Source organism: Ambystoma mexicanum, chromosome 8, assembly GCF_040938575.1.
Source record: "Ambystoma mexicanum isolate Mex_15411 chromosome 8, UKY_AmexF1_1, whole genome shotgun sequence".
NCBI lineage: Eukaryota > Metazoa > Chordata > Amphibia > Caudata > Ambystomatidae > Ambystoma > Ambystoma mexicanum.
In genome coordinates this window covers 1,057,700,634-1,057,722,762 of record NC_090929.1, presented here as the reverse complement: position 1 = coordinate 1,057,722,762, position 22,129 = coordinate 1,057,700,634, and the positions used below count along the sequence as shown (strand labels likewise).

Here is a 22,129-nt window from a genome sequence, read left to right as displayed (position 1 = left end):
TTATCTCTTCCACTCACCTCCCTAACACCTCTAGCTTCCTCTCTTAATTCAGCTACTACCTCTTTCCTCACTTTCTCCTCCCTCTCTCACTTCTGTACCTCCTCACCCTCTCCTTTCTTTCAACTCCTTCCTACCCTCCCTCCTGCACTTCTCTAATCTTGTCTCTTCCATTCTTCTCTCTTACACCTTCTTGCCTCCTCTCTTACATCTGCTTCTACCTCTACTCTTACCTCCTACTCCCTCTCACACCTCGGTCCCTCCCTACTATCGCCTCACCTGAGCAATATTGTAAATTGTTCTTTGCAGTGTTCTCTGGTTGTGATTCAATTGTTATTTAATGCTTGTTGTACCTTTCTTGTTCCTCTTGTAAAGCACTTTGGATAAAAGCGCTATATAAATTTGATCAAATACAAATACAAAATGAATCCGGCCCTGGGTGCCCATGCCTAGTTCTGGCCCTGCTTTTGTGGTTTCCTACAAGTAATAGAAGAGCAGAAAAGCAGGGGTCCCTTCTTCAAGAGAACAGTTACAGGAAAAACAGAAAACAATCCTAAGGCAACATTTGAGAAACTAACATTTTTTTCAAAATATTCATGATATATGAACATAATCATATTCTTATTTTTAAACAGCATGAATCGAAGAACAGAGCACAGACAATATATAAATAACAACACGCAATCAATACTAATTACTCCATGTCAGAGTCACAAACATGTCACACTCATCCATCAATCGCTCTCCACATCTCTAAATTCAACATCTCAAAACAACAGACTAAAAATACTAATCCAGAAACACAGTAAGTAGGGGTACCAAAAGATGTGTCTTCGGGTATATGCTGAGATGGACATTCATTAACTCTTCATACAGGCTTCTTCTACCCGGTGTTCCAGAGCAAAATGACCCAACCGGTTTCGACATATGAAAAATGCAACGTCTTCATCGGGGGACCAACATGCTACAAAACCAGTAAATGCATACTACTCAAATGTATGCCCGTGTGTCTGCCCAAATACATAATTTACAAACAGCTCAATTTATTACAACAGTCCCAAAATGAATACGGTACTGATCAATTCAACAGAATCAGAAGAGGGATATACTGAGTTAGCCTCCCCACCCTCCAAACCAAAGCATGCCACAAAAACATCAGCCCCTCCACCGTGCATCAGTGGTGCAGCCGAAGACCCAAAGTCAACACCAAAGCCCAGACCACCACCTATGAGAACAACCTTAACCACTGGTGAATCAATAACCACTGGTGAATCAATAAGACACACGTTTGCCATTCTTGCAGAGATTGGCATGTGTTAGCTGAACCCGTGTGTGTCTCTGATTCCTGCATCAGGAACATTATGCAAACACCACAGCTTGAGGCTGCTCCTGTCCTGTGCATAGTGATGATGCCCAAGCCGTGGACCGCCAGTAGGAACATAAGGTGGTTCACAGCAGAACGATGCCTTTTAAAGGCAGGTGTCGCCAGGAGCTGAGTAAGTTACTTGTCTCTCACCAGTGAATATTTTAAATGAAACAATAATGTTGCTAGCCCTTTAAAAACCCGATGGAATGGATAAATGCCAAAGGCTCACTCACAGTAATTGCTGTAATGTTTCCCCGATTTGATTTCATTTTTCATTGCCATCTCAAAATAGCATTAGCATAGATCTGCATGCAGCAGAAATGTTATGAAGAATGCCATCCACGTCCAAGCCCATTGCAAAATTGCAAAGTTTAGCGAGAGCTAGACTCAGTCAGAAATGGATGTAATATTAGCTAGTAAGCACACTGGGTCTCATTACGAGTTTGCCGGTCCGGATTAAACGCTGCCGGTAAAACCGCACTGGAACCGTGTACCAGACCGGCGAATTCCGACCTTTGATCCCGGAAACACCACCACCCGAAACCACCACCACGGAGACAACGCATCCGATAACTGCGTCAGCAGACACAGCGCAACGACACCCAAAGTTACCGGCAATACGTAACACTGTGCACATTACAAGTAGCCTGGACACGGAAACTCCACCACAAAATTGGCGGTAACACTGTGCACACTGTGGCGGTATCGCCGCCACCACGTAGATGGCGTTAAACAGTGTCAGGTGAGCTGAATCAGGCCACAGGTGCACCAAATGAGCCCAGCTGGACCCAGCAGACCACTGGGAGCCTACAAAAGAGCCACACCCAGGCCAACCCCAAACACAACTATGCAGGCAGCCGCTGTAGCAGAATTGGGTCTGGGGCTATTGAACCTACAGGCAGCAGTGCACATGGTGGCAGCAATGGTGCATAGGAGGAGGAGGCGGCAGATAGCAAACCCTGCACCCATACCAAAACCAAATGTGCAGCTGGCCAGACCCCGCAGGAAGCCTGCAATACCCCGCATCAGGACCTCACCCTGGAACCTGACCCCAGGGCAGTACCACAAATTATACCGGCTGGACCGTTCAACAATCATGTCCATCGTCACCATGATTGAGGACGACATCAGCAGCCGCATTGGCATACGGACGGCAATCCCACCTCTGCTGAAGATGGTCTCGGTACTGCTTTCCTTGGAACTGGAACATATCAGCACACTGTCGGCGAGCTGTACGGGCTGTTACAACCCTGTTTCTCAAGAATACTGGACCAGGTACTGGATGCCCTGCAGCGCCATGTGTCGGAAAACATCGCCCTCCCCCCTACTCTTGCCCAGGTCATTGCCACCAAGTTGGCCTTCCATGCCATTGCCGGCATGCCAAATTGCATTGGTGCAGTAGACTGCACCCACATAGAGCTGACAGTACCACGTGCAATGAAGATGGTGTACCGCAATAGGAAACTATACCACTCCCTGAATGCACAGATGGTATGTGATGCTGGACAAGTGATAACACATTGCTGCACATGTTTTCCGGGGTCAACACATGACTCAATGGTCCTGAGGAATTCGACATTGTCACGGTACATGGAACGCTATGCTGGATAAAGCACATGGCTATTGGGTGAGTACAACTGCCAATGCACGGCCCCTGTGAAAGGGGGAGGAGGTGGTCCAGGTCAATGACCTGTGTGTCTGGGTTCCTACAACTGCCAATGCATCATCCCCTGGCCAATGTAATGGACAGTCACCACAACCCACACATTTCAAAGCTACAGATTACAGGTGGGCACAGTGTGCCCGTACACACCCTGCCAAAGGAGATGCACAACCAAGACATGTTCTGGAAGCACAAGCCAATACGACATGAGGCAGTGAATCCACCCACCCTCACAATGCACCAGTGCCCCCCAATGCACATGATGCATGCACATCCGACATTGTGCATCGACCACATCATCACAGTGTCCGTTGACTGACTCCTCCATGTATGCACATCACGATGCCAAACTTACCACCACAAATGAGCACAAGGGCAACTACATATGCAAAGCAAGTCGTTGGACAATGTCCAAGCGCCAATGTGGACAACAATGACCCAGGAATGGCATTCACACACTGGTCAGACCATTGCTTGCCCCATAGGGATGATTGACTAATGACACTTGATTGCACTGCATCTGATCAAGCAATGGATACCACAAACACTGACATGTCCCCTCCATTTACATCCCATGTAGGTGATGCAGGATATGCACTCACACCATGGCTCATGACGCCCGTACGTAGGCCAACAAACAGGTATGAGGAGGCCTACAACAGGGCACATGTCCAAACATGTGGCATGATCGAGAGGACATTTGGCCTACTGAAGGCCAGTTTCTGATGCTTGAGCAGATCTGGCGGATCACTGCTGTACAACCCAGTGAAGACAGGTGAAATAGTGCTTGTGTGTGCCATGTTGCACAATCTGTGCATGCGCAGGAACAGCCCTCTGCCCCCCAGACACAGAGGATGATGATGAAGGTGACAATGGGGATGTGGATGGGATGGCTGCACTCCCTCGCAGGGGGGCACAAGATGGTCAACATGCACGGTGCCCAGGCTGTACATGAACAGCATTGCATGATTATGATGGTGCATGTCAATAAATGAATTGATTGCAAATGAAATTACGGATGTCTACTCGTAAAATCATTTTCAAAAGTGAATTATTGTCAACAAAGCAGGGGAGAAGGTGTATTGGATAGGAAAGCTGTACACCTGTGCCCACCCACCACCCAAATGTACCCACCCCCAACCAGGCCCCAAACCATTAACCTCATCATGGACCTCCCCCACCACCCAAATGTACCCACCCCCATACACCCAATGTTTCCCAGAATGCCTTGTGGACAGTCATTCCCACATGGTACTATTTCCGGCCGCGCTTATGTGCATGAGCGTCCTTGCCAGAGGGTCCAGTCAGCTGACTGGAGCACCTCCTTGGGCTGCCAGTGACAGAGGTTGATAGGGTGGTGCTGGTGGACAGCACTGGTGGCGTGACTGGTGGCACACGTCCAAGAAACGCCTGCTGGGCCCCCAACATGCACTCAGCGATGGAGGACATAACACTGTTGCCCTCCCGGACATGACATGCCAAGTTGACATTGGTTGGGGCGAAACGCCCGTTGGCCCTGGAAAGCCGACGCACCAATGTTGCATTACTTTCTTGCTGCAGCCTCGCCTTCTCCCGCTGCTGCATCGCCTGCTCCCGCTGCAGCCTCAACTCCGCCCGCTGCAGCTTCGACTCCTTCAGCTGCCTTTCCACAAGCTGGGAAAGGGTGTCCTGCTGTTCCTCCATCCGCTGCATGCATGCACTTATCTCTGCCATGGAGGCTGTTGGTGACCTTGTGGGGTTGTGTAGTGAGGGGGGCTGAACTGCAGGTTGTGGAGGGATGACAGGGCATCCATGTTGTCCTCCTCCTCCTCCTGTCCTTGATCTTCGGACTGCATGACTGGGGCACTGTTGCCACTGGATGCAGAGTCCTCCGCAGTTCAGACGGCCTGCAGGATGGTTTCTGTGGTCATGGTGGGAGTGTGTGCCACTTGTGTGGCAGCAGCCTGTACAGGGATGGGCTGGTGCATCCGTGCCAGATGCAGCTGGTGCTGGTGCCTGTGTCCGGGAGGTGCTTGCATCCTCATCCCCGGCAGGACGGCTGCATCGGCCATGTGCAGATGGACATTGTGTCACCTGTTGGGCATTGTTGGTGTCACTTGTCGTGCCTGTGGGGAGACAGAGGGCATGCTGTTAGTTGTGTGGTGGTATTTGATGGGTCCATTGACTGTCGATGCACTCAGGTGTGTGTGTGTCTCAACTTGTACTCAGTCACGCATTGTGTGCATGTCCAGGTGGCATGTATTGAGTGCTTGTTGCTTGTCATCTGGGTGATTGGTGGGTGCATTGGATCACTCCTGCCCTGGCTGGGGGGTCGGGGGGGTCTCATCAGTGGGTACCTTGGGGCACGCCTGCCCTGGCTGGGGGGGGGGGTTCATCAGTGGGTGCATTGGGTCACTCCTGCCCTGGCTGGGGGGGAGGTTCATCAGTGGGTGCATTGGGTCACTCCTGCCCTGGCTGGGGGAGGGGGGGGTTCTTCGGTGGATGCATTATTGGGTTACTCCTGCCCTGGCTGGGGGTTGGGGGGTTTATCGGTGGGTGCATTGGGTCACTCCTGCCCTGACTGGGGGGGGGGGTTCATCGGTGGGTGCATTGGGTCACTCCTGCCCTGACTGGGGGGGGGGTTAATCGGTGGGTGCATTGGGTCACTCCTGCCCTGGCTGGGGGGGGTTTCATCAGTGGTTGCATTGGGTCACTCCTGCCCTGGCTGGGAGGGGGGGATTCATCGGTGGGTGCATTGGGTCACTCCTGGGGTCCATTCACACTCATGGCTTCGTACTTTGTGTACTTACCGGCATCAACAGGTGGGCTCACTCCTGCCTCTGCGTCGCCAATACCCTGTATGCCCTCAAGGTGCAGGACACTGCTGCACCGCTCCTCCCATGACTGCAGTTTCAATGGGGATGCTGGGCCTCCACCGGTGCCAGTGCTGTGCTGGCGGTGTCTAGCGATGAGATTACGCACTCTCAGCCTCTTGCGGTAGTCCTTTACGGTGCGTATGGTCACCCCTACTGCAGTGCACTTGCGTGCTGCTTCAGCCCAGACCTCCTTACGGCATTGCTGGGTGTTGCACCGCTGGTCTGCACTGAAAAGCATTTCAGCATGGTCTACTATGTGCTCCACAAGCACTGTAAGCTTTGCCTCACTAAACCTCTGCTGTGCTGTCTTCTTGCAGGAATCCGGGATGCCATTGTGGTGGATGATTTCAAAGCTCAGGGAGGTGATGTGGTCTGTGGTCTGTGAGGATGCCAGTGGATTGTGGTTTATGTAAAGGCTACCTCTCTCTTTCCGGTTTTCGCGATCACTGTGTTTCCGCATCCGATGATTCCGTGTCCGTGACGGCGGGGGCGGTCACGGTTATTCGACTGCAGTTTAGGGCGGTATGTCCATGTCCATGGGTGTTTACGTGCCGGTGGTGACACTGTTTCCACGTTGGTCTGGTGTGCACTGACAAGCTGTAATCGGCCATTGATTCTGCGACCTTGCGGTCGCGCAAGCTGTGTCACCATTGTCACGAAATCAACAGATTCCGTGCCGGCGAACTCGTAATGAGGCCCATTCACCTGAACATTGTGGACCTACCGAACACCATTCTACCCACACCAGAATATATATGCTATCAAGTTCCCTTTTCACTCCTTTAATTCCCGCAATATTTTCACTGAATCTCTTGGACCCAGATCATAAGGTTTTTTTTTCTTAAGAATCTTTGGGCATGTGTACAGCACTGTGACAAAATGGCATTGTGTGGCTGTAGCTTTTTGGGAACAAAGAGGGCTCTGGGGACTGCCAGCCAAGGAGGTACCCATAGGTGGTGCAAGATGGCTTTCCAAGAGCTCCTCTAGATTCCCCAAAATATACCATGCCCCAGTGGCAGGATAGGATGCTGCACAGCCTACTGCCTATCTGGGGCAGAGTGTTAGATCACGGTGCCACCCTGGGGCATTAGCAGGACATCCCAAGACCCAGAAAGGCATCAGGAAAACCCCTCCCACTACCCTAATATCGAGCTGGAACCTACTCTGTTTTAAATAAAACCACTCGAAACAGGTATGGGTGGGCACCATTCTTCATTAATTGTATAGTTTGAGTTAACGTAGTTGAAGTAATCGGAGCATGCCTTGAAGCCTTGGTACAAGGTTACGAAGAACTGTAGAAGAAGAACTAGAAAGATTCTAGTTCAAGGTATGCTCTCGTCTTGCTCTAAAAAAAATCTGCTATCAATTGTCTTATCGATTCATGCTTGTCTTTCATATATGAAAATAGAAACGCAGTTTAATATGTGGTTACTGTATTCGTTGAGGAAGTTGAGGTACAGCAAGACAGTCTATTACTTCCTAAGAAAGGAACAGCCTTTCTGAGAGCATTGCAGTGGTTGGATCTGTGCATGGAGGTGGACCCGAAGAAGTACTACCCAGGTAGTCCGTGACTGAGTTGCTCTCAGTGCATTTCACTTTGATAGCTTAAGCCTTTGGTACATTCCCAACACTGGTAAAGAACTGCCACACCCATGATTCACTATGGGTGCTAGAGGTAGGTAATTCCTCTACCTCATCTTCTTGGTCCTCTTTGTTCTCTTTTGAAGTACTGCGCTTCTTTCGTTGTGTAGGTCTTCCAACTGGTAGTGGTGATTGTGGCTCTTGGAGAGGAGGGATGGCAATAGCTGATGCCATTTTTAAGATACAGAGCAGTTTTGCTAATATTCTTCCAAGTATTTGCTGTGTGCTAGATTGTTAATGGATAATGAGTAAGAATAGGTGTAGGAGCTGTGCAAGGGTAAATTTTAAGCTTCAAAGTTCCTAGATTAACTTGAAAAATGCAGTTCCGAACTGTTTGCGAAGCACGTACCCATTTGTGAAGTGCAGATGCATTTACGAACATGTCATTATGCCGTGCACATGCACATGGTCACGTGACACTGTCCGGAAAGTCAATGATGATGTCAGACGTTCGCGAAAATCGACAAACACAAAAACAGTGGGAAAAGTTGCAACAAGTGAATAGAAGTGGAAACTTTGTAAATTGGACACAAATGGTGCTATATTGGGGTAAGTATGATATTAGTAAGTTGTAGGAAATTAAGGGTGCACTGGTAAAAACCTATAAAATTCTCTGAAGAAACTTTGTTAAAGGGAGATTATGATTAAGCTGCACTAATAAAAACCTATGAAATTCAGTGAAACAACATTGTTAAATGGACGTTATGGTTCAGTTGCACTAATAAAAACCTATGGAATTCACTGAAAAAGCTTTGTTAAATGTACGTTATGGTTGAGTTGCACTAATAAACACCCATGAAATTGAATGAAAAAACTTTGTTAAAGGGACATTATTGTTACAAGTAAAACTGAAAAACCCCAGAAATTGACCAGTTATGGTAAGCTAATCAACCATACCTCACGCCACTACTGTGTACTGCTAAGGCTAACACCAAGGACTTGAAAGAGAACATCACAAATGTCATTGATGGCATCACTAATGACATCACATATTTAATTTATTTTAATAAGCAGTCCCTAAAAGTGGTTGTGTTTATAATATTGGTAACAAGATGGTAGGGGTGATTCAGAGACCTATCATGAACTACTTAATGTATTAAACAATGTGGTCATGTAAACAAATCATTATTTTCTAGTGTTGTTGTAAGTGGCAGAACCTAATCATACATGCATGAAGGCAATGATTGCAGCATGCACCATAGAATTATAATATTATTAATCTGGTAATTTCCGATACTAACCTAATAAATGCTATTTTATGAGAGTTTTCAGTAATGTTAAACATGAAATAAATATGTAACAATTGAAAATTTACCACACACTTGTGTTAGTAGAAAAAATACTTAATAAAATAAAAACGCCAAATGCAGTTCAAATTAGATGCACATACCGGGAAACTAAAGTAAGGAAGAAAGAAACAACAGCACGAAAAAAACGGAGATTAACATTACAGTTAATCATCATGTACACACAAATGAATTGTGTATATGAGGCCTGCTTATTGCCCCATGTATGTGCACTATGAGCTCTGATTAAACTTTAAGGAAAGTACTGTAAGAACATATAGAAAGGTTAATGTGTAGATATATAGCACCTTTTACATTTTAGAAATTCTCATTGTCATTAAAAACAAAAAACTAGCTTAATTATGTCAGTAAACAAACGCATGTGGTCCAGATTTGGGATGTCATCATTGATGTCACTGAAAACATTTGTGATGTCATCTTTCATGTCCTGGCTGTTAGTCTTAGAATTGCACAGTGGTGGCGCAGTTATGGTTGCTTAGCTTACCATAACTGGTGAATTTCTGGGGGCTTCGGTTTTACTTGTAATCATAATTGCCCTTTAACAAAGTTTTTTCATTGAATTTCATAGGTTTCTATTAGTGCAACTAAACCATAATGTCCCTTTAACAACATCTTTTCACATAATATATATATTTATATATAAGAAGAACCTTCGTACCTGAGTACTGTGTACGGAATGCACTCCAAAAAGCAGCTTTAAAGAACCAAATGTCCTCTCAGCAAAGAGAAAAATCACAACAGTGTTCCAGGAAACATGGTTTCCTTTATTGTAGTGTGTCATGGAAAAAAGAAGGTAGCTAGTAAACAACGCATTTCACGGTTCGCACACCACTTGATCACGTTGAGGGATTAGACACAAATGATAGACTTAAAGTAAGGAAAACATCTCTATGGTCATAGGCTGCAAGAGAGTACCACCACTTGAGTAAGGAACAGTTTCACGCTATGAGGTCAGACATCTTGTAATGTCTTAGGTAGTAACAGTTGTAATGCTTTTAAGGCTCTTGCATTCTACACATACTTTAATCTCTGTTTAGAAATGCCGTCATGTTTCTGCTTATGGAAATTGTTGAAAATGTGACTCGCATTATAAAATCAGAATGCAAGTCTGTATGTGGCTATTGCCAAATTAATATTTTTTAAACATTGCGAGCTGTAAGCCCCTCAGTTTGCAAAGGGGTGGCTACTCGTTCTGCACTAGTGGCAGTCCACCAAATGGGGAAAAAAGAAGAAAACTTGAGTATACCTCACTATATGTATGTTCGTGTTAACAATGAGTTGAAAAACTCGGGGAAAACAGACATCTAATGTCATCAACAACCTCAATAAATGCACCCCACACGGCAGCATCCCACAAAGATATGTGACTTAGTGTCCTAAGTAAAGCCATGCGTTTGCTAAACAGATATGCTAACTGTAAATATATTGCGGTAACAGGGACAATTGTCCTTGTGCAAATATGCAAAGCAGCAATCAATGGAAATGTGCAATATCATACAAAGCAGCGATGACAATATATCTATGTATACATCTAATCACTGCACTGCTGCTGGTACTTATTTCTAACCTGTCTGGGATGATAGAAACCCAAGAAGTTCAACTCACCATGGCATCACCAAATCTGCAACTGTTAACCCTGGAACCAAGAGACAGACCAATCAGTGGGTTGTACATACATCACAAACATACAAACACTACGTATCATTCAGGGGGAACCCTTCTATAGTTAATGAGAATGTAAAGGCACATCTTGGGTACAGGGACTCTCATTGTTGCTATTAATGTCGCTATCATTTGGATTTATTAGCACATCTTCCAATCACAGCTTTTGTCTTTGTCAGTCTCTCACTTACTGACTGCCTCTTAAGAGTTTTAGGTGTTGTCATGCTCCATTTTTGTGAGGGATGTTGGCCTTTGAAGGCCTCAGACAGGCAATCACTTGAAATTAGCAAAGGATGATCACTTGTTCTTTCTTTGTATATTGAGGGTGGGATTTAACTCATGAGCATGTAACTCATTCTTGGTATTTGTATTTACTTTTAATTATTACAATTATTATCATGACTTTCAAGGTGAAAATATTCAACCTTCAGCATACAATTAGTGCATGCTATCTAACTCCTGTGCGCACCAATATTGGTCATATAGGTAGACACTAGTCGTTTCACTTCAGCAATGGCGGTTCAGTAATCCATACAATAAAGGATGGTGAGTATGTCAACTACACTGTAAAGTAGGACAGTTGTAAACGACTAGTACTATTGCGATCAACCACACATTAACAATGTCCAGTCTCATGATCAGTGTTGTCTGTCTTCAGATAGCAAAGACAATGCAAAGTATGTTTACATTTGATGAAAGCTGGGTGATTTCACTCTTGCTCATGTATTCACCTGCTTTCTGCAATATCAATCGTAGGTTGTCTACAAACGTCATCCAGGTGTAATGATTCTATACGCTCTATAGGGTGGCAGAAGCATGTGGGTAACACCTATTTCTAAAGGTGGCTCTTTCAACTATACATAGTTGGGAAAGTGTGTTTCTCCACTAGGTAAATTAAATATGGGCCTCGATTTTCTACTGAAGAAGGGTTTATGTTTCTAGTCAAATGGACACTGTGTTTGTAGTTCAGGAATATGGCCTTAATTTATGTGGGAGAGTAAATCACTCCAAAAAGATGCAACCACTCGTTATTCTCCCACTTAGAATTGCCTTTACATAATTGAAAAATGGGCAGTTTGGGCTTTTGTGTGGTCATGGAAAAGGCACTCACCAGGCACAGCCGTAGTGGTATTAACTATCCATTGTTGGTAGCAGGTGCAAAATGGTGCGAGTACCTGACCATCTAATAGCAGTGCCTGGCAAAAGTTTAAAACATGCTGGCTTTGCCAATGCTTGTTTTAAACAGGACTTCAGTGGCTTTTTCAATTCTTGTTTTTGACAGTACTTCAGTGAATAACATGCACATTTCTTATAAATCGAGTGGCTGAAGGAAGACCTGCTAAGACATTTTTATTGCAACAGTAGCGTGCATAGGACTCCAATTAAGTAATTGGGGCTCATTATATGTTTGCCAGTGTCCCGCCTGTAAATTGGCGTGATACTGGCAAACAGTAATACTGTTACCGGCACTTGGAATGCCAGAATTACTGGCATATTCCAAGTGCCGGCAACATCAGTAATTCCCCATTCCATTGAGTCCCATAGGGCTGCAGGGAATTACCGGTTTTACTGCCGCTGGTAATACCGTACTATTTTGGTATTGGGGTGCTGAATGACTGGCAGCTCGGAGCTGCAGGTAGATCCAGCCACCCCACAACCAAGCCTTCAGTATTGCAGTCCGGAAACCTGCCGGTAAATGGAATTACCAGCACGTTAATTCTGGACCGCTATACTTGTAAGGAGGCTCATTAACTCTCAGAAGACTGCTTTGAACAAATACTGGCAGGCATTTGAATGCAAAGCCTGATGGTAAGGTTTGATTAAAGCCAGCTCCAAGAGTTCCCATGAGGAGGTGTTTTGGGCGGGCAGAGGCAGGAATGGGTGGGAATGGCCATAGGGATTAGCATGGCTAAGGCAGGCAATAGGTGGGTACATAACCAAACAACACCTAAACACTCTTCACCCCCACCCACCCCATATGTCGTTCTTCTCTATCTGTACTCCAATGCAATGGTTCTGGCTAATAGGTATCGCAAGAGGCACATAATAGCCCAAACTAAAAATGAAATGGTTTGCTATAAAAGCTGCTGTGGCATGAAAGAAAAATGTCTGACTTCCATTAAGAAACTGTATCTTCAAGTAGGTGAGGATGGTTTCAGTCTCCAAAATTTGAAGCACCTCCACGAATACTGGCATTGCTCCAGAAACTAAAGGGACTAAACCTGGATCCAGCATAATACACTAAAACCGAATGTATTCGTACAGCTAACAATTGGAAGGAGGCCCCCTGTTCACTATGGAGATAATTCACTACTGGACAATCTAAACATAAAACTAAGTTGAGAGACCAAGCTTCAGTTATTGTGTTTTATGATAAGGCATAAAGCCTGGGGAAAGTGCTCAGCGATGCTGGTGCAGTGGCATTGGAGGGTGCCCCGAAAAATTATGAGGTGCCAAGAGAAAAAAGGACAAATGGAACAGAGACCTTGTTGCATGGAGCATGGAAATGCAAAGATAGCAACTCATGTATCTGCTCAAATCAATGGCTAAGGGCAACTTAAAGCGGCTCTATGCATACCAGCAAATGGCAGCGCAAGATGAGCAGAACAGGAAGATGGTAAAGCAGAGTTGGGCAACAGGCCTAGAGTGACTTATCACTAAAAAGGAGTGGAGGAATACCCTATTAAACATATACAGTTTCTCTGAGGCCCCAAAACACATTTATTGCAACAAAGGTGACTTCATAAAATAAATGGTCAACTGATTTTTTTTTTTAAAGTGAGCATTAAAGTGAGCGATAGCTGCTGGTATTTTTTTATTTTTTATTGTATTTTAGTCAAAAACCTAGAAGTTTCACAAAACAGATAATCACTGCATATTAAAACGGTACTAATAATACATAAAAGAGAAGGTTAAAAGAGAAGAAAGAGAGAAGAACATGTTCAGCTCATTCAGCTATCTCACTGATCATTACAGGCAAAAATGACAATATTGTGGATTAACAACCCAAAAAAAAGAAGCCAAGAGAAAATATACAAATTTCGCCTAGTCGATTATAGTAATACTGTGCACACAATTATAACAATAGATAGTGATATAGTAAGATCGCACTGTTTCACCACCAGGGTTACGTTTGGAGACTGTTCAGGTGTATCTCTCTTAACAATTTTACTGTTTCCATTGTCAAGAGAGTTTCATGACCTGAGACTAGCCTCTCCCAGAAGGGGACAGATGATAACCACCAATCGTTTGTCAATGAATGTTGACATTCTACTCACCCTCCTTTTTAATGTCCCTGGGTATTCACACAGGACATATCTCAGCGTCTGTGGGCTAGTACCATCACAAAAGGGACAAATATTGTCCCCAAACTCTTCTTTATATCTAATGTGTAAGATTTCTTGTGTGGATAGGAGATTGAGGCGAAATTTCAAGAAATCAGACTTAATGGAGGGGTCTGGAAATCTCCTCAAATATGTGGCCATCCATCCACACTTGTGGTTTGTCCAAACTGGATAATGATGGAGACAAAGTGGAGGACAGCATTGATGCTATCATACTGATCTAATCAGCCCTTTTTATTAGCTCTTTCACTTTTTCAGGATGTTGGATCAGATCCATTTCCAAAGATCCATTTCCGAGCGATCACACCTTATGAGAGTTTCCAGGGCCTGAGCCTTCAGGTCATTCAGGTAATGGTTGGAGCATCCCTCTGAAGCACAGCCAACATCCTTGTATAAAGACAATAGAGGGGGAACCAGGATAAGCCTGTACAAGGATACCCATCGCTATTTCATTAATGATTTCATTGACTGAAGACCCATTTCATATCTCAAACTGGCAATAGGGACACAGTTGGGAAGATGCAATACACGTTTCCACTGTTTGCCCTCTAATCTATTCTAATCCATTAGTTTTGACTGTGGATTTGCATCTAAACCAAATAGCAGCAAGGGGATGACCTTGCTAATTTAATATTTAATGACTGGACTCAGGGAGATTTTATAGAACTTATTTATAATCTTCTTCATTTGAGATCCAAATTGAAGAATTCTCCCCTCCAAAATTACTACTAGATGGACTTAGGTTGGGAAGGATCTAACTACTGAGCCCAAGTATGATACTTCTTTTGCAATCTGTATGGTTTGGTAACACAAGCACCATGAAAAGGGGTGAGTGGTCTCTTGAATATCACAATTTCTGACTTTAGAGGATTAATACTCAAGTCATTTGACCCCGCATATCCATCAAGTGTGTTTAACATAGGTTGCAGACCAATCTTGGTGTAATCAAGTAGCAAAATGTTGTCCGTGTAGGCAATCCATTTAATTCTGACTTTCCCAATATTAGGACTTGCCAACACGGACCTCTCTAAGTGCTTTGACAGGTCTGCTAAATAGAGGTTAAAGAGAAAGGGGGCAACGATGCATCCTTGTCTGACCACTGTCTCCGTCTTGATGGGTTTGGACAGTCTCCCCGTTTTATCGAGTCTTATTAGGAGTTTGAAATCCTTTTGTAGTTCCACTTTTATGGATCTCAGGTTTTCAGGTAAGACCCAACTCCTAAGTTTACCGCACAGATGTTCTCTAGTGACAGTGTGAAAGGCTTGGCATAAATCAATCCAAGCCCCATAAAGCGTTTGGCCACCCTGTAAGAATGACCCACTACACACTGTGCTTATTAGTAGGCCATTTAATGAGGTCAAAAACTGATCTCGTGTTTTGATAGGATACCCCTCACTTCAGCCCATTTCTCCAGCTCTTTCAGGACCAAGCCTGAAAAGATATTTCCATCTGCGTCTAAAAGAGAGATCGGTCAGTAGTTGGTTGGATCCAATCGATTTCCCTCTTTATAGATCGGTATGATGATAGCTCTCCGCCAGGAGTCTGGAAGGTGTTTACTGCTCACCACCTTCTCAAACAACACGGCCAGTAAGCAGGACCAGAAACCAGGGTCAGATTTTAGAACTGGATTACTCAGACCGTTAAGGCCTGCTGCCCGAGAAGCTGAAGAATATTTTTTCAACTCTTCTATACCATCTTGCATGATGTTCAACTCCCAAGCCACTGCCTCAGGGGGAAAAATCTGCAGGCCCTGCACTGCCCCGTCGAGTGTTTAAAATTATCCTGAATGCCCCCCACTTTGTGTAATACCCTACTCTCCCTCTGTGGAGTTAATCACAGACCAGAAGTTTTGTGAGTTGGTCTGAGCCATTGCCCTTAAAATCAATTCACCATCCTGCTGCATGTGCAAATGTCTATTTGATCTGGACCAATTTCTATACCCGTTTCTCAGTGTTTTTACTTCCCTCCAATACACTTGCTCATCCACTTTATTTGATTTGAGATCCCTCAAGGCTTTCCCCAGTTCCCTCTTTTTTGCCCTGGTTCTTTCATCAAAGCTAGGACTGTGCTTAGATGTGGTCTGTTTACCCACCCAGCCCGGGGGATTGAAATCCCAAAGGAACTTTACAAAGCATTTTTTGGGTTACAGATTTTGGTCAAATCTTTGTTACTCAAGGGATTACTGATGTTATTCAGACTGTGAATAAGATCCCTTTGCCCTCTTTTGAATTTCACCACTCTGTTCTTCCCATTGTTTACACATAATACTTCTTCCAATTGTCAATAGGTTGGGAGAAAATACCTTCTAGCATTTTGGGATCGCTTTCTCACAGAGAAGTGCTTATACTTCTCAAACAAATCCTTTGAAAGAAAGAGATGGTCTATCGTTGAATAACACTCATCTCTCTTCCAAGTGGGGGCAGGTGTGACATCCCACTCAATGTTCCCATTTGCCGGAAATAAGTTCCATTCTGTCAGGAATCTATACCAGTTCCTCCCATTGGGAGTCGTTTCCTTGCTTAGTTCCGATCCCAACCCACTAGTTCGAATATATTGGGGGTCATTATGACTCTGGCGGAAGCCGTGCCGGTAAATAACGGCAAGCCTGCCGCTGGAGTCATTAATTTTCTGGCGCCCAGGAATGGACAATTACCGGAACATTACAGCCCTGGCGGACACAGTAATTGCCCATTCCTGGGTGCCGGAAAACATGACTCCCCATTCCCATTTGAGTCCGTTTGGACTCAATGGTAATGGGGAGGACGGATGCACCGGCACCATTCGTGAATGGTGCCGGTGCATGTGTCAAGGTCTGCGAGCAGGTGCCAATCTGCCTGTCAGGTCAGACCTGGCAGGAAGAAAGGCATCCGCTCGCAGACCTCGTAGTTTGCCGGTCCAGTAACAACGGTGACGGCACCGTTGTTACCGGACCGGCAAACTTGTAATGAGGCCCATTGTGAGTTCAAGTCCCCAAATAGAATGATGCTGTTGGAAGGAAAGCAAACACAAATACTTAATAGTAGATCTGAGAGTGAATGTGAACGTCATACAGTGTAGAGCAGGAGGGGTTCCAGTACATGTTAACCACTATCAACACTTTATGTGCGGGACCTGTCCCTAACTTTAATTTCAAAACAAGGATGCCCATTGTTGCATTGAACACCATCTCTGACCAACCAAAAACTGAATTTCTACATGCTTTTAGTAACCCTCCAGATGGTCCCCCCACCCACTCGCCTATGGCCTGCTGTTGAAAAACTTAGAGGCCATCCACCTTGAAACTTGATTTCAGCCATGTCTCCTGGAGAGTGATTATGTCAAAATGGTTGAAAATGTATTTTACCTCTTTGATTTGTTTTTAAAAGAACTGGAGCCCCTCATGTTCCACTCCAGTAGTTTCACATCTTGTTTGGCTAGAGAGATTTCTCAGGCAAGCCCAGTTTTTGAAAAATGTGCGTTATGATATCAGGCAGAAGAGCCCAAACAGTAGCTTTGGCGTCAGATTGAAGTGACTGTAAACCATTTATTTGTCTATCTCTGGTCTTACAGTCTTTGTGTATATTCCCTTCAGTAGCTTCCATTTGCATGTTGATCTTGCTAATTTTATTTTGAATTTGTAAAGCGCACTACAGCCCAATGGCATTGAGGCGCTGTTGCAGGAAGAAGTCTTTGTTACAGGTAGGGGGCTTTTCTCATGGTTACAGGGAGCGAAAGCCTAGCAGGGTTCAGTAATTCACGTTCATAGGTGATTGTGTTAACATACATTACCTAGCTGGTTACAGAGCATAGGAAAGCTTACTTAAAATTAATGCAATATACATTCGCACCTGCAGGCAAGGCCAATCCAGAGGCCTGGAATGTAAGTGTTATCTGCCCAGCCTTCACCCAGTTTTTTGATTCTTGGAGGCAGTGCCTCAGGCCAAGTCTCCACTGGAGTGTCACACCTCAACTCCTCCATTGACCCCCCCGCCCCGGCCCACCTCCAGGTCCCAGAAATAGTTATGTCCAATCACTATCATGTGTAACTTGTTTTAAAGGAAATAATGACATCCCTAAAGCCAGATTTCCTAAAAACAACCAAAAGTTATCAGCACCCCAGGTGGCAGCCCCGAGCGCCAATAGTGGGAAAATAAAATGCATTTATGGGTGCACAAGGCTGGAATGCTGTGCAGTTGACAATAACCCTGCATGCCACAACACCATACTACGTACCTAGTATCATGCTATGACTTCCCTTTAACATTGTGTATTGTTTTTCATCTATAAACTTTAATTACAAAGCAAATGATGGATCAAGCATACAATATGCGGGACACTGCAACCGACTGCACATAGCCGTGCAGACCTCATGCCCCTGTTCCATCAACTAGATGCTCACTTCGAGGATGGCACTGACACCCAACCTAGATTTAAGGCCAATGTCCACAATATCTTTGCATTTGACGTGCGGAAATCAAATGTATTCAATATCAACCATGGAGAGGTAGTACAGGTCTGTAACTCCTTTGAATATGGATAAAATCATGCAGCGCTTCAGGAGCTTAGGCCTTGTTCTTGTCTCTGCTACTCGTTTCATCCACAGCTTAGGCAGCAACCTCTGCTGGACTCCCTGTAGTCTTCTTTCCTGGTCGGTTGAGTATTGGCCTATCCTTTTGGCAAAGCACTTGCACTGTACAGTTTTGTTTTAATGATGTGACTGCACTTTGGGCAGTATGAGCATCCTTACTCCTACGTTGGTCTGAGGAGGTTGGGATGATTAAGCACTCTTTGTGTTGTTCATTCCCAGTGGATTTGTCTTTCTCGTTATCTATTTCGAGATTTGTGCCAGCCGGTGTATTTGAGACTGACTCCCTGAAGTCATGACCCTGAATTCCGGAAATCAAATTATCTCCCTTTTGGGTTTTGATTGAAGTTTTTGCTCTCAAGAAGATAGGCGCTAACTTCCGTGGGTCCTCTTGTGTTTCTGTTTGGACACCCACAGTTATTGCCCTAGGCTCTGATTCCATCGTCGTAGGTTTGGGAGTTGCTTGCTTCTTTACTTTTTTTTTAAATGTCTAGTTCTTTTATTGTGTTTTTTCTGCAGTTTGTCCCACAACACCTCCTTTGCCCTTTATGGATAGATCTTTCTTGCAGGGCTCAGTTAACTTGATTTTTTGAATAAACTTTGCAGCTTCCGACTTTCTGGTCTTTTTATTTCTCTGATGTTTTTTGTTTTTGTCCTGTAACTGTATTCCCACCAGCTCCCCCGTCACTTGATTCTGCTGTATTTTCTGCTTCTACTTTGTTTTCCCGTTCGGCTTGGAACTTGATTCTGTTTTTTTTCCTCCTGATCTTGTTCCATTGGTGGCTGGGAGCCTGTTTTTAGATTCTTTTGATAATCTTCCTCAGACATCTGTGCCAATGGCACCAAATCCTCCATGGTTGACACTGACAAAGGAGTGTCGTCGATAAAGTGAACATAATGTTTTTGGGTTGCCTTATCCTTTCCTTGTATGCCATATTCCTGATGTTGGCATTGACCTTCTAGTCTCGTGTATTTCAGCATATCTTTTAGAGAACTTAATTTGGCATTCACTCCCTCCCAATTCCCTTGCAAGGTTGTAAGATGTTCCACTTAAAGATCACCTTCTTTATTTGTGATGTCCTTTATTGATTCACCCATTTGTGCATCTTGTTCTTATCTAAAGCACATATCTGATAGGTGCTATATAAATAAAATAAAAAATAAAATAGAATGTGTAATGAAATATTTGAGAGAAACAAAGAACAGTGGTTTGCATCAAGAATAGACAGCCCAACCTCTAAGAAGAGCAGTCCTGTTCTAAGAGGACCAGTCCTGTAGAGCAAAGAATACTACACGTCCCTGCTGAATGGGTATGATGCCCAATATTAGTTTAGTGTAACCATTATTGTCCTACACCCTTCAGATAATGATAGCAGAAAAGTAAAATCATTAGCTATGGCCTGTGAAGACTCCAGAGCCACATCACATATAGAGGCCCCAGAAACCTGTCAGACCCTGGTAAGATGTTTTACTCTGGTCGCACACTGAACAGACACATGATCATTCACATTGGCAGCCACCTTTGACTGCCAAAAGGTAGGTTGAACCAATTCCAGATTAGTCATTATAGTCCCCTGGTGAGCAGCCTTATCGCCAGGCATTTTCAAAACTTCCATTTCATAAATCACAAACTAGTTTAAAACAGCATGGACAAATAACAGCAATATCTCTCAACCAACTACCCAATGGATGGTCGAGAGGATAGTTTATGTTTCTCAGATGACAACACTTTCTTGACCCTTTTCCAAAAAAGTGATGTGCCAGGTCCAGAATCCATTCTGAAGCAATGGATCTCACTGTGATCTCATTGAGATAAAGCCTCGCTAATGCATCTGCTGTTACCTTGCTTTCTCCTGGTAAATATGGGCCAGTGAAATCACACTGAGCCAAAGGATCGGTCCATCTGGCCTTGTGACTATTTCGACATTGAACCTTTGTTATTATTTGATATAATTAGTGCAAATCTCACACAGATAACACACTGCCAACAATGAGCGTGTCCATCCTGCTGAGTTTTTCTCACTTGCCAATAATGCCCTGTCAACGAATTACCATTCCTATCTCTAGGGGTTTGTGTATGAGCAAGATAAAAAGTGTGATCTTCCAACTGATCATCTTCCTGTGTTTGCAGTAAGACTGCACCCTCATCTAGAAACAAGGTCTCCGTCTCTGCAATAGAAGGTTTTGAGTTCTGGGATGCGTTAAGACTGGGAAACGGGCAAATACCAGTCTCTAAGCCACACAAGGCCTCTCAGCTATATCAATCTGCTGAAAGCCATTATTATTAGGGTTATTATTATTATTATTAGGTATTTATTGAGCGTGGACCTAGCTTCGGGAAGCAACGGAGCACTTTATAATCATAGGAAAAGAAAATAATGAGAGAAGGAGAGAAAAAAGGAGTGGATAGCTAACAGGGCAGGGTGGGCAATTGGCAGAATGGAGGAAAGACAGTGGGGAGCAGATCACTGAGTCTCAGGTTGTGTGGGGAGTGCGGGGTGTGTGGACCCGGGTGTTAAGGTGGAGCCATTCCTTGAAGAGGAAGATCCTGAGCTCTTTCCTGAATTGTAAAGGTGATAGAGCAAGTCTGATGTAGATGGGGAGGAGGTTCCAGAGTCTTGGAGTGTAGACAGAGAAGGCCTGTCTTCTGGTTCGTTCCTTCCTACACTGTTGTAATTCAAGTCTGCACATTTCCTTATTTCTGGTGGATCACAGGCCTCCGGAGATGCTGTGTTTCTCAGTGAGATAGCTTGGGGAATTCGTGATCACAGCATTGTTAATGATGCAACAGGATTTGAAGATGATAAAAACAACAGAACAATACTGTATTGATTGAAATGGCGCCTTTTTATTAAGCATTCGTGTTACTAATTACTGCAATAAGTGTCTTGCAGTTGTGCACTTAGTTTATCACTGTAATAAATGTCTTACAGTCTGTTTATGTGCTCATTATTTTCACTTCGTTTGAGTCCTTTATCTTCTTACTTTTTGCTTGTTCCTCTTGTGTCCTCTTAATACTTGTCCTATTTCCCCGTCTGCTTATCTGATGGTTCTTCAGGAGGATCTTTGAATTTATTTGCTCTACTCAGTTGCCTTTCCTTATTCCTTGTTAGGTTTGATATTTGTTTGCTATGTTTTTTTTATCCATGTATCGATGGTTTGGAAATCACTGTAATAACTGTTTTATTTTATCTGTGTTTCAAATTGCCTGTAAAAGAAAAACCCGCGTCACTGTTTTATTTGCTTTTTGTCTCTCTGTTATTTAAACTGATACTGAGCATTCAGTCCAAAATAAAAACATGGTTGTTATCCAATATGTATGAGACATTAATTCTTTTAGGTTACCACAGTTTCTAAAGATGTCTTGTTTTCTAAAGAAAACCTTTTTATCTCTCCAATTTCCTTATTTACGTGCTTTACTCTTAGACAGTTTTCTGTCCGTTTTTAAATTCAAACTTATCATTACCTTGTTGCTTCTTTCGAAATATCAGATGTTTTGTTCGTCATTTATGTGCTCCTTCGCTGGATTCCAATGTTTTTACAATATGTCTACATGGGAAATGCGAAAATAGTAATTTTTAGCCCTTAGTAGTAGCTGACTTCGTAGAAATATTTGACATCTACTTTCACTTATAGCACAATCGTATGGTCCTAATCTGTCTGAGTCTCTAACATCCCTGTTGCCTTCCCGTTGTTTGTGTGATTTCCGTGCTTCCCCCGTGTGCGATGG

General features: G+C 44.1%; 1 protein-coding gene across 1 annotated transcript in view; it reads right to left on the bottom strand.

The window, feature by feature from the left end:
• LOC138473094 (heparan-alpha-glucosaminide N-acetyltransferase-like) overlaps positions 1 to 22,129 on the bottom strand; it is a 1,171,537-nt gene that overhangs the window by 1,112,813 nt on the left and 36,595 nt on the right. Inside the window, exon 4 of the mRNA XM_069611600.1 lies at positions 10,435 to 10,465. Coding sequence (XP_069467701.1) covers positions 10,435 to 10,465 — 31 coding nt within the window. The remainder of the gene's footprint in view (positions 1 to 10,434; positions 10,466 to 22,129) is intronic.